The 13855-nt window shown below is 40.5% G+C and overlaps 1 protein-coding gene across 6 annotated transcripts in view; it reads left to right on the top strand.

The window, feature by feature from the left end:
- The window catches only part of TCF20 (transcription factor 20), a 77899-nt gene that overhangs the window by 19048 nt on the left and 44996 nt on the right, over positions 1–13855 (top strand). For 5 of the 6 annotated variants that reach the window (XM_083366389.1, XM_083366388.1, XM_083366392.1 and 2 more), the window contains exon 2: positions 7942–13557. In XM_083366389.1, coding sequence (XP_083222515.1) covers positions 7978–13557 — 5580 coding nt within the window. In that variant the 5' untranslated portion in view covers positions 7942–7977. Of the gene's footprint in view, positions 1–6576; positions 6746–7941; positions 13558–13855 lie in introns of those variants that run through there. The other variant, XM_083366391.1, reaches the window with a different exon arrangement.

Consider the following 13855-nt stretch of genomic DNA (forward strand, 5'->3'; position numbering starts at 1 on the left):
CCTATTAAAGATTTAATGATTTAGTGTTGATACAGCAGAAAATATAGAGATACAGTTGGATGAGAGTTCATGAATGGTAAAATAGCTTTTAGGTGGTAGATGTTTGTGTACGCAGTTTTTTATGAGATTTAATAGCAATGGCACTTAGATTTATATACAGCTTCACAGTGCTTTACAGCCCTCTCTAGGCAGTTTACAGAGTCAGCATATGGCCCCCAACAATCTGGGTCCTCATTTTACCAACTTTTGAAGGGTGGAAGGCTGAGTCAATCTGGAGCTGGTGAGAATTGAACCCCTGGCAGTTGGCAGACTTAGCCTGCAGTACTGCATTCTAACCATTGCACCATCATGGCTGCAGCTGCTATTGTTGCTGTTGTTATTGCTTCACTTTATAAAATTATAAAAAATATTATATATGCTGTCTTTGGTGAAGTAATATAACACTTTAATTGTACATACTGTAATTATATAATTGAGAACATAATTGACAATGGCAGATTGTCCTAACCAAAGTGTGACTTCAGTTTCTGTTCAGCCATTAAGCTGTGTTAGTGGTAAGTTTGCCATAACTATCTTGCAGTGGTTATATTTGGTGATTATAGTTGAACTATGTACATTGAATTTTTTAATGAAAAGCAGAATATCTACAACCTACGTATCATATATTTTGTATATAATGCTGCAGTTTTTGTTGAACTGACTCTACTTAATCTTGCATGATGATGTCTTCAGCAGTTTGCTTGGTACTTTTTCCCTTAGTCACATCATCTTCCAAATTCCTGACCTCTCCTGTAGCATGTGGCGCCTTCCAAAAATTACTTTTTCCTTCCCTTTTGGATTTTGAGTTACCGAAAACGATATAACATGCTTCACATTTTCCATCTAAGTAAGAAAGTCTGTGAATCCATTAAGGTCCAGAATCAATTTGTAAAGGAAGAAGACACTACAGTACTCTTGGGGACCTAGAGGGTCAGCCTCCTGGGGAGGAGGCTGAATCACAATATCATTATCAGTAGTTTACACTTTTGCCACATTGAGAGGTGTCCATTACTTCCATGTTGCCTATTCCCAGTTCGCTTAATAGGTTTCAGTTAGACTGAAACCTGTTAAGGTTTGTCTTTGTTCTAGAATCTAGATAAAGAAATAGCAGAGACAGCAGGACTAAGAATCAGCTCATATAGTAGCTATAAACAACCTTGATCCCCAGTGGCAGTGTTAGTTATGTATTTTGACACCACTGTTATGGAAAGTGTGTTCTTGTCAGAAATATTGTTGCTATCATCACTGAGAGGCTAAGTACCTAGCTTAAAACTAGAGACTGCAAATCAGAGGAGGCTGAGAAGTAATTGTGGTGAGATTGTTGCTGTTCTAAGTATATGTAGAGAATGATAAAATTCATATTTGCTGCAATTAGCTGCAGGTGGTTTTTATTTTAACATGTGAGGTTGGTTATGTTTTTGTGCATGTCCGTGCTTTGACTTATTGTTGATTCCTGGTGACTGCTTGGACAAATTCCTGCAATTTTCTTGGCAAGGTTTCAGAAATAGTTTGCCATTGCTTGCTTCCTAGGGCTGAGAGAGAGTGGGCAAAGGTCACTCTCAGCTGGCTTTGTGCCAAAAGCAGGCTCCTGATTTCTAGCCTGCAGTTCTAACCACTATGCCAGACTGGGTCTTGGAAGTTGGTTCATAGCCACCTCTTAAATTTTCTTAGAAAATATATGTTGCTGGATATTTTTTATTTGTACTTTTTCATCTGAATAATAACATATTTGTTTGTATTTTCTGGGTTTTCTCCTGTGTAGAGTGAATTCCTGTTTACTAGATCACTTTTATTCATTGCGGTACTTTTAAGATATTTTCTCTGATGTTTTAGTTACTATATAACTTGGTAGTCTGTAAATTATTTTTACTATTATATGTAGTATTTGACTTACGACCATAGTTGGACTGCAATCTCAGTTGTTGAGGAAAGCAGTGATTAATGAAATACCCATGTAAGTGTTTCACACAATGACCATAATCACAAAACTCCCTGTTGCAGTTGTTAAGCAGTGTCCCAGACCATTAAATGGATGGAGCGAAGGGCTGCTTGCTGGCAGGATTTCAGCTTCATGTGAATTTGAAATCTTCCTGGCAGGCAGCCTTTTCACTTTCAAACATTCCTGCAGCCCATCAAAGGGTTTCTTCCATGCACAGAAGGGAAATCCTTCATGGGACTTCAGGAATGGAGCTGAAATCTTCATGATTTTGACTCCATTCCTGGAGCTCACCAAGGAATTTGAGTTCCCTTTCATCCTCTTTTTGCATCCTTCTCTGCTGGCTTCCCCATTGACTTTCTAATGACTTAGCAACCAGTTTTAAATGCAAGCCAATTACTAAGCACCTGAAATACAGTCATGTGAGGTGGGGTGATGTTTTATGACAGCCAGGTTGTAAAACACTCTTTTTGAGGCTCTTAGCTCTGGATTGTTGAGGACTACCTGTATGTGAACGAATGGAAAACTGGAATTTCATATTTGCAACATTTCCACTAAAATTTGGCCGACCTATTTCATAACAGTGGCACATACCGTACTTTCCGGCGTATAAGACAACTTTTTAACCCATGAAAATCATCTCAAAAGTTGGGGGGTCGTCTTATATGCCCAGTTGTCTTATACGCCGGAAAATCAGCGAGCCCGGGAAGGCACGCCCTCCCCTCTCACTGTGGAGGAGGCAGGGCAGACTGGCGTCTGGCGGGAGCCGGCAGGGCAGTCCTGCGCACGCGCGCGCTCCCCGGCTGTTAAGGAGCACTCCTTAGCAGCCGGGGAGTGCGGGCGTGTGCAGGACTGCCCTGCCAGCTCCCGCCTGACGCTCTTCCCTCCTTAGCAGCCGGGGAGCGATGCTGCCTCAAGAGGGAAGAGCGTTGGGCGGGAGCCGGCAGGGCAGTCCTGCACACGCGCACACTCCCTGGCTGCTAAGGACTGCTCCTTAACAGCCGGGGAGCGCGCGCGTGTGCTTCCTCCACAGTGAGAGGGGAGGGCGTGCCTTCCCGGGCTCGCTGATTTTCCGGCATATAAGACGAAAAATCTTGAAAATCATCTCAAAAGTTGGGGGGTCGTTTTATACGCCCAGTCGTCTTATACGCCGGAAAATACAGTAATCAACTCAGGCATGATTTGTTTGCTCAGTATGGACCAGATCTTTTGGTTACTTCTAAGAAACCTGAAGTGCTTTTGTTTTTGATGGGAGTTGATGTCTAAAACTTAATCCACATTATATTTCTATCAAAAACTAAAGAATAATTCCAGAGTTGATATAATGGCATTTACAGTTTGGGTTTAAAGTATTGACTGTTATATAGTGATTGCTGGTCTTAAAGATAATTAAATTGGTTTCAGTGGATTCCAGTTTAAAATTGATTCATTAAAGGTTTGCCATGTAATTTGGTTGTCAATGTAAAAAATATGAGGAGTCATTGACTCATATGATTTGGTCTTGTTAGTCATTGACATTTTTTTGAAATAAGATTAATATATGTGACTAAATTTGTAGAGAAATCTTTTAATGTTAAAGATGTTAATGTGTTGAATTATTCCATATTCACATATATACACACAAGTGTGTGTGTATGTAATGCAGCAACATGGTGGAGATTTTAATAAGTAATTTAAGAATGAAACTGTAAAATAAATGATATTTTTGTTCAGTTTTTTTACCAGTTACAATTATTTATTGCTGTTGTTGCAATATAGAGGTTTTTTCTTTGCATGCATGCATAGATGATGTACTAGATCAGACATGTCAAACACAAGGCCCGGGGGCCGGATCCGGCCTGCGAAGTGGTTTCATGCGGCCCGTGAAGCCATCCTGGAAACAGTGAGGGAACGGCCCCCACTGCCTTGGCCCTGGCCCAGCGACCCTCCTTCTGCCAGAGACCCTCAGATCTGTCCCACTCCTGCCCAGGCCCCCATAGGCACCCTTGATGCCAACGATGTAGAGCTGGCCACGCCCACCCAGTAGGCCATACGCACTCTAGCCACGCCCACCCAGTAGGCCATATGCACTCTAGCCACACCCACCCAGTAGGCCATACGCACTCTAGCCATGCCCACCCAGTAGGCCGCGCCCACCCTGGCCACACCCACCCGGCCCCCCAAGGGCAACCGCAATGCTGATGCGGCCCTCAATGAAATTGAGTTTGACACCCCTGTACTAAATGTTTTGGTACGCCCAAAACAGTGCTATCAGAGAGGTCTGAAATGGTATGAGAATGATGACATAAGCTTATATTTTGAGAATGGACCATCCCAAACAATAGGAGTCAGTGTGGTCAATATTATAGAGTACTTGTTTAATATTATAGGGTACAAGTACTAATAAAAGTGAATCACTTTTATTAAACTGCATTAAATAATGATACTGCAATAACTTTTGTTCAAAAATGAAAATTGTACGATAGTAACTTGAACAGTATTTTCTTTTTTGCATATTCATTTTTACCTTTTTTGCTGGAGGTTTGAAGCTTATATGGAGATTAGGATCTTTACCATTTAGCATATTACTTTATTTCTTGGTTTGGTGTATTTCAATTTCCCCCTCATTTTATATATGATTTAAAATTGAGGAAGAGGAAGGACGGTATGTGTGTGTCTCTATAGCGGGTTTAGTTGTGCATTCCAGGAACTTGAATAATAATAAAAGAGCTCTTACATGTTTTTAAAAATATAACCTCTTCCATGTGTATCCAATAATTTTTCAAGTGTGACTCTGAAAGGCCTTTTGATAAAGAGAATAACCTTTGGTTTTTGATAATTTATAGTTATTCCTCTATACAGCGATAGACCAAGGCATGCAAATTATCTTTGCTGAAGCTAGTTAAGATTATTGAGGTATTTGCAACGTTGTTCGCATAAAGAAATATTGCAGTGGATAAACCTTCCAGTTTAGGGGATGAATGTTTTTTAAATCAAAATTGGCCAATATATTGATCTGGAATTTATCCACACGTTCTATCTCTAATTTGTTTTGTTGTCCCTTTCTTTCTGGCTTGGTGTTACAGTTTACACATCACACTAACTTTTGTATTCTGATTTGTCATAGCATGTGAGGTAAGCTAGGGAGATTTCCCTAGATTCTTAGAAGCTAAGTATACTTTTCTTCTGATTTCTCTTCATCAATTCTAGTTCCTTCTAGTCCCTGTCTTCCACTTTTCTTCTTTTTTCCTTTCTTTTCCTTTCTCAAGTTTTATTTTTTTTAAAATCTCACCTTTATTATTGCTCTCCTTCCTGCACCTTCTATTCCACCTTTTTGTTCCTCCAGGGAAAACAGTGTCACTGATAATAGACTATTGGGAGAATGGTAAAAAGTGTTTTTCCTCCCAATGGCAACAGTGATAAAAGCAGCCATATTAAACTGACACTTCAATAAACAGTAGTAACTGGAAGAATATCATCATTTAAAGCAGTAACGTAAAAAAGTCAATAGTAGCCTCTAGTTGTATTGGATGAAGTAGATCAGTGTGTATGTGTGAGGGGAGTAGTAGTGATGTTTAGAGTTCATATTTTTTTACTTGCAAAAATGTGATCTGTGTATTGCCTGATTAGGAATATTAAAATCTCAAGCAATCTTGTTGCTTTTATCTTCTTACTGCTGAATTTTTAAAATAAAATTATGCAGTCCATTGTAACTTTGGAAGTATTATTTATTTGTGCAAGCAAGTGTTTTACCTCTAGTCTTAGCTGCTTATAAGAATTCAAATACATTATTCCAACAATGAAACATTTAATGAAGATAATTGGAACTGGAATTTATTTCACTCAAAAAAGTAAATATGACTGAATCTACATATTCTTGCTGGGTAGTATAACTGATAGACGGACAGTCTAGGTAGTCCTCAACTTACGCCCACAGCTGTGACCAAAATTGTTTCTGCTGATATTTCTCAAGGCAGTTTTTAAGTAACTCATTCCTGATTTTGCAACACTTTTTGCCATGTTTGTTAAGCAAATCACTGCACTTAACTGAATTACATAGTCAGTTCCCCCCATTGACTTTCCTTGTCAGAAGCAAGGTGGGAAGGTCACAAATGGTGATCCCGGGATGCTACAACTGTCATCAGTACATGCCGTTTTCCAAGCGCTTGTGGCACAGTGGTTAGAATGCAGTACTGTAGGCTGACTCCTGGCTACCAGCAGTTTGGCAATTCGAGTCTCGTTGGCTCAAGGTTGACTCAGCCTTCCATCCTTCTGAGGTCTGTAAAATGAGGACCCAGATTGTTGGGGACAGTATGCTGACTCTGTAAACCACATAGAGAGGGCTGTAAAGCACTTTCAAAAGTGATATATAAGTATGTGCTACTGCTATTGCTCAAATTTTGATCACACGCCATTGTGTTAATAGATTTGTTAATATATTCTTGTGTAGTAAGGGTGAGCTTAATTCCAACTAACTATATCCATTCAAAGTTATTGGCAAAATTACTTAAGAGTTTGCTAATGCCTTGTTTTAGGATATTTTCTTTACTGTTTTACTCTTGCCTGAGTATATGTCATTAAATCGTTTCAACTGTTAGTTACCACATAGGCAGATTTTCAACACTTATGATCTTCCCTAACTTGGTTTTTCCAATTTACCAGTGGAGCACCCGTTGTCGCTGTAACCAAGTCCATTCATTTTGCTACTGGTCATCCTCTTCTCTTTCCTTCCACATTTCCTAGCATTGGAACTTTCTCAAGAGAACTACATCTTTGCATAATGTACCCAAAGTAGGTTAATTTCAGCTTAGTCATTTGTGCTTTAAGTAAGAATTCAGCATTTATTTGTTTGATAACCCATTTGCTTATTTTCTTGCCTCTCCATGCTATTCTTGGAGTCCTCTTCAGCACCAGCTTTCAGAAACATATATTCTGTTTAATTATAGTCAACAGCTCTGGAATTGTCAAGTATCTCCCATCCAAGTGTTAACGTTCTTAGTTTCTAGAAGCAGCCAAGCTTGGTTAAGTTCTGGTCCCTAAAGATTGTTGACGAAGTAAATTAATTAGTTTATTCAGTTACTTATTTGACGATTGATTTGGTTTCACCAGCAAGTCTTAGAACAATGTAATTGTTTAATACTTGCTTCAACTTTTGGTGATTTAAAACAAATTATAGTTTTTGATGAACATATGCTTAAATCATTCATATGATTTCATATATTTGAAGATAGACATAACCTATAGTAAATACAAAGTCATAGGGAAGGAATTTTGGGACTATCCAGCTATTTTACATTAAATTTGTTTTGCTTAAATTTAAATTTTATTTACATGTTCCACTTTTTATATTCAGATTTTTAACTGTGCTAGATGCATGAATGTGCACAAATATTAATATTGGTGCTTATGGGATATTATTTGAATTTTGGGACAGTGGGAAAATGGGAATATAGCAATCTTTCATAAAATCCAAAAGCACCATTGGTGACTTCTCACTTGTGATTTTAAGTTATGCTCAACTTATTGATTATTTTTCTGAAGCTGAAATTATCTTCATAGAACATGGTATTTGCTTCTTGATTAATATTGATGTACATTTTGTATTTTTCACATCACAGATACTTGTGTTTTCAAATCAGATAAATATTTTTAAACTATTTCAAAGTTTCTCCAGTTCAAATATCCTTTGGTGTGACATATTATTGTAAGCAATATAGAACTGCTGTTGGGGCTGGGGTCATCTTGGTATCTGTCACAGCAGCACTAACATGGAGTAGGTGGAAAATTACTAATAAAAACATTCTTATAAAATGTTCTTCTAAAATACAGTCATTGGCATCCTGTCCTATTTTTATAACAGAAATTCATGCTCTTAGTTTTCTGAGGGGAAAACAATACTAGGTCAGTTAGTTGAAAATATGTACATTTCTGTGACTTAGGGGACGGTCACTGTTTTGCTCATTTATTTATCTTTTTTTCTCTTTCAGGCAGGCTGTTAAGCTGTCAATACGCAGCTGAACAGCATGCAGTCCTTTCGGGAGCAAAGCAGTTACCACGGAAACCAACAGAACTACCCACAGGAAGTACATGGTACATCCCGGCTAGAGGAATTTAGCACTCGCCAGCAAGCTCAGATGTTTCAGAGCTTTGGAGGAGGTAGCAGCACTAGTGGACGCCGTGAAGCAACAGGAAACTCTGCATCTATGGGTAGTGAAAGCTCTGGGCATCAGAGTTATCAAGGTTTCAGAAAAGAAGCAGGAGAATTCTATTATATGGCTTCCGGTAAGGATCCTGTAGCCGGAGGAGGACAACAGCTTCCTCAGCGTAGGCCTTCTGGACCAGTACAGAGCTATGGACCACCCCAAGGCAGCAGCTTTGGGAGTCAGTATGGAAGTGAAAGTCACGTGACCCAGTTTCAAACACAACATTCATCACTTAGTGGAGTAACACATTATCAGCAGGACTATACTGGTCCTTTTTCACCTAGCACTGCTCAGTACCAGCAGCCAACATCTAGCCAACAACAGCAACAAGTGCAGCAAATAAGGCAGCAGCTTTATCAATCTCATCAGCCTTTACCACAGGCCTCTAACCAATCTGCCTCTAACACACCTCATTTGCAGTCAATTCAACGCCCTTCAAATCTGCCTTCATCTGCTTCTAGCTATCCGTTAAGAATAGGTCAGTATAGTCAGCACTATCAGCCTCCTGTTTCTTCCTCTTCTTCATTTCCTTCTTCACAACGGTTTGGTCAATCTGGACAGAACTATGATGGTAATTATACTGTGAATACTGGTTCACAGTATGAAGGACATGCTGTTGGTTCAAGTGCACAAGCTTATGGGACTCAGTCAACTTACAGCTTTCAGACACAGCCAATGAAAAACTTTGAGCAGTCAAAGTTGACCCAAGGGAGTCAACAGGCACAAGGACAGGGACAACAGTCACAACAACAGCAGGCTTCTTCACAACATGTAATGCAGTATTCAAATACTACTTCCAAACTGTCTCTTCAAAGTCAAGTGGGGCAATACAATCAAGCTGAGGTCCCTGTAAGATCACCCATGCAATTCCATCAGAATTTTAGTCCCATATCTAACCCGTCACCAGCTGCCTCTGTGGTTCAGTCTCCAAGCTGCAGTTCCACACCATCTCCTCTCATGCCAAGTGCTGAGAATCTTCAATGTGGACAAAGCAACATTCCAGTAGCATCTAGAAACCGCATTTTACAAATGATGCCTCAGCTTAGTCCAACACCATCCATGATGCCAAGCCCTAGTGCTCAGAGTGCAGGATTCAAAGGATTTGGGCTTGAAGGCTTGCAGGAAAAAAGACTTACAGATCCAGGACTAAGCAGTTTAAGTGCCCTGAGTAGTCAAGTAGCTAATCTACCCAATACAGTTCAGCACATGTTACTCTCAGATGCTTTGGTGCCTCAGAAGAAAAGCTCAAAAAAATCATCAAAAAAACCAGAGAGCTGCACAAACTCAGAAGGTTCCTCTCAGGCAGAGGAACAGCTTAAGTCTCCACTAGCAGAGTCCATTGATGGTGGTTGTTCCAGTAGTTCAGAAGATCAAGGAGAAAGGGTGAGACAATTGAGTGGTCAGAGCACCAGTTCTGACACCACTTATAAGGGGGGTAGTTTAGAAAAAACTCAGTCATCACCAGCACCGCCATCTCAGAATGAACCTGCAAAAATCACTACCAGCTCTGCAGTTGAAGAAGAAGCGGCCTCCCCTCCTGATGGAAAAGAAGCCTTGATTTCTGTGGAGGTCCCCCCAAAGATCAATGAAAAGACAGTTGGCGTGATAGTCTCCAGAGAAGCTATGTCAGGAAGAGTGGAAAAATCAAGTGGACAGGATAAATCCCAGCAAGATGATACTTCTACAAGTGATCAAGTACTGCCATCTGCCTCTGCAGTGAAAGAGACTAGTCTTGTAGGAGCGCAGCAAGAGCCACAAGGTGGAAATAAAGGGAGCAGAACTGGGGACAGCACCACTAATCATAATGAAGATGGAAATAATCCACCTGGTCATGCTGCTATTGGCTCTAGCTTTTCAAGCAGAACAGAGCCTTCTAAATCCCCTGGTAGTTTGAGGTACAGCTTCAAAGATAGTATTGGGGTTAATATGCAAAAAAATTCTGGTACCTTTTCACAATATCCTTCAGGTCAGGATAAAGGGGAATTTTCAGTGCATAGTGAGCGAAAGGGCAGGAATGAAAAATTTCCCAGTCTGTTGCAGGAAGTTCTACAAGGCTATCACCATCATCCTGACAGGAGATATTCTAGAAATGCCCAAGATCAGCATGGAATCAGTGGAAGTTTAGAAAGTAGCATGAGACCCAATGTTCTGGTTAATCAAACAAATGAACTGAGTAACAGAGGTCTTTTAAATAAAAGTATTGGATCTCTTATGGAAAGTTCACACTGGGGACACTGGGATAGAAAATTAAGCGGCAGTACAGCTGAGATGAAACAGATAAATTTGGTAGACTATCCAATGCCTAGAAAATTTGACTTAGATTCTACAGCTCATGAAGGTGGAGGAGTCTCTGAGAGAAGATCAGTTATTTGTGATATATCACCTTTGAGGCAGATTGCTAGAGATTCCGGGCCACATTCTGGAGGGCATATGAGTGCTGATGGCAGGAGTGGAAGAAGTGACCGCCTGACTTCTGGTTTAAATCAATCAGTCATCCTCCCTGGTGGCCTCGTAGCCATAGAAGCCAAGCTAAAGTCTCACAGTGGGCAGATTAAGGAGGAGGATTTTGAACCTAAGACCTCTGCCAACGTTAACAACAAAAAATCGGGAGATCATTGTCACCATGCCAGTTTTAAACATGAATCTTACCGAGGGAATGCTAGTCCTGGAGCTGCAACATTTGATTCTGCATCGGACTACCTGCTACAACAGGATAGCCGAACAACACAGATGAGACGAGGACCTAGCAGAATAGGAAGCAGCCGGGAAGGAATGAGAGGTAAATCTCCCTCTCAATTTCATGATCTGGCAGAAAAGTTAAAGATGTCACCTGGAAGAAACAGAGGTCCGGGGACAGATCTTCACCAGATGAATCCACATATGGTGCTTTCTGACAGGGTCAACCGAAGTTCCTTACATACTTCTTTCTCTTCAAATTCTGAAAGTTCATCTTTGGCTTCAGCATATCATGGTAATTCTCGATCCCATGTTTATGGTGATCCTAATCAAGGACTGAATTCTCAGTATCACTATAAAAGACAGCTATACCATCAACAGCAAGAAGATTATAAAGATTGGAGTAGCAGCTCTGCTCAGGGTGTGATTGCTGCAGCTCAGCATAGGCAGGAAACGGCTAGAAAGAGCCCAAGACAGCAACAATTCTTAGATAGAGTAAGGAGTCCTTTAAAAAATGACAAGGATGGAATGATGTATCTCCATTCTGGTTCTTACCATGATGCGGGGTGCCAAGAAACCAGCCGTTGTTTATTGGGGGGTGAAAGCACTCTTCAGAATAAGTGTGTGGAAATTAAACACATGAATCAAAAGATCCAGCAACATGAATCAGGTTGGGATCTTTCCCGTCAGGTAACCCCTGGAAAGAGCAGTGGCTCTCTAGGGACAAGTCAGAAGAGATTTATTTCACAAAATAGCGATGCACATAGGCGTGATGATGTTGGTGATGTACTTAAATCTGCTAATGCCATGGTAAGAATTCCTGGCCAAGAAGATCAGTCTCCTCAAAATCCTTTAATAATGAGAAGGCGAGTCCGCTCATTCATTTCTCCTATTCCAAGCAAGAGGCAGTTGCAGGAAATGAAAACTAGTGGCATTGATGACAAAGGACGCGTGCTCCCTTCATCAAAGGATGGAGTTGATAAAACTCTCAATTCTTATGCCCATTCCTCTCAAAACCAAGATGTTGGTAGATCATTCTCAAAAGGAGAATCATCTAGGAATCTTCCAAGTCCTGATAATAGAAACTGTTCTGGTGTTTCCATCACAAGCCCAGCTAAAACAAAAATTCTTCCCCCACGAAAGGGTCGTGGATTAAAGTTGGAAGCTATTGTTCAAAAAATCACCTCTCCCAGTGTTAGGAGGAGTGCATCTTCAAATTGTGCTGAGGCTGGTGCAGATGCAGTCACTCTTGATGACATTCTGTCCCTGAAGAGTGGCCGCCCAGACAGTGGGAATGTGGCCAATCATGAGATAGAAGCAGAAAATATAAAAGAAGAAGTTGTGTTAGATCGAGAAATTCAAGTACTGCCCAACGAAATTTCTCGGACAATATCTTCTGAAGATTGGCATGATGATGGAGATGAGATTGTGAAAAAAGAGGTTTCTGACCATGCCACTGTTGGCAAAGACGGTTCAATGCCTGTCTTGATTCCAGCATCTTCACAGAAATCTGTTGGTCAAGTAAGAATTGATGGATCTGTAAGTTTTTCTGAATCAAAATCAATTCCCCCAACCAATATTTTGGCTCCTGAAACAAGTGCAAAACCAGAAGAAAAAGATGGAGGTACAATTATGACTCCCAAGCCAGATCCTTTTCCTCCAAAGGGATATTTTCCTTCTGGTAAGAAAAAGGGAAGACCTATCGGTAGTGTAAACAAGCAAAAGAAGCAACAACAATTACCACTTCCATTAGTGCCAGAAGCAGTGCAGCTATCAGAGGAGGCAGTAGATGGTGAACCAAAACCTAAGAGACAGCGAAGAGAGAGGAGGAAAACTACAGCACAGCCACGAAAACGGAAACCAAGACGAGCTGCTCCCATTGTGGAGCCTCAAGAACCAGAAATCAAACTAAAATATGCTATTCAATCTCTTGATAAAACTGATACTAGGAATAAATCTTTTTTCCCTTACATTCATGTGGTAAACAAATGTGAGCTGGGTGCTGTATGCACAATAATTAATGCAGAAGAAGAAGAGCAGAATAAATTGATGAGGGGTCGAAAAGGACAGAGATCATCAACGCCACCTCCTAGCAATGCTGAGAGTAAAGTACTGCCTATTTCCTCTTTTATGCTACAAGGCCCTGTTGTAACAGAGTCGTCTATTATGGGCCATCTTGTCTGTTGCCTTTGTGGCAAATGGGCCAGCTATCGCAACATGGGTGATCTCTTTGGACCTTTCTATCCACAAGATTATGCAGCCACACTGCCTAAGAATCCCCCTCCTAAGAAGTCCACAGAGATGCAAAACAAGATCAAAGTACGACATAAAAGTCTTTCTAATGGTTCCAAGACTGACACAGAGGAAGAAGAGGAGGAGCAACAGCAAAAAGAACAGAGAAGCCTGGCTGCCCACCCACGTTTTAAAAGACGACATCGCTCTGAGGACTGTGCTGGGGCTTCTCGGTCACTTTCAAGAGGTGCTGCTTGTAAAAAAACAACCATGGAGGGTGGCAGTGTTGGTGAAAATACTTCCTCAGACTCTAAACCCCCCATACCTACTTCTGAAGGTGGTCCTGAGTTGGAGCTACAAATTCCTGAACTACCTCTTGATAGCAATGAATTTTGGGTCCATGAGGGCTGTATTCTCTGGGCCAATGGGATTTACCTAGTCTGTGGCAGGCTTTATGGGCTGCAAGAAGCTGTGGAAATAGCTAAAGAGATGGTGAGTATTCTAATATATACACAATCTAATGTGTCTTTTACAAATGTCATGATATTTATTGCATTCTGATTTTCTTTTGCCATGTCTTAAACATATTTGTCCCACTGTAATTTTATGGATTCTTTATGTGAGCAAATATCGTAATTTTACATCATTCAGAATTATTTTGGATTGAAATTCATAGAATCATTGTATGCTGTGATAATTGTTTTCCTATTAGGCTATACATTTCCTTAAACAAATGCAGGGCTTAATGCTTGTAAAAGATAACATTTCATTTTGGACAGGTTGAATGTTT

The sequence above is a fragment of the Vipera ursinii genome, assembly GCF_947247035.1.
Source record: "Vipera ursinii genome assembly, chromosome: 6".
NCBI classification, from domain to species: Eukaryota; Metazoa; Chordata; class Lepidosauria; order Squamata; family Viperidae; genus Vipera; species Vipera ursinii.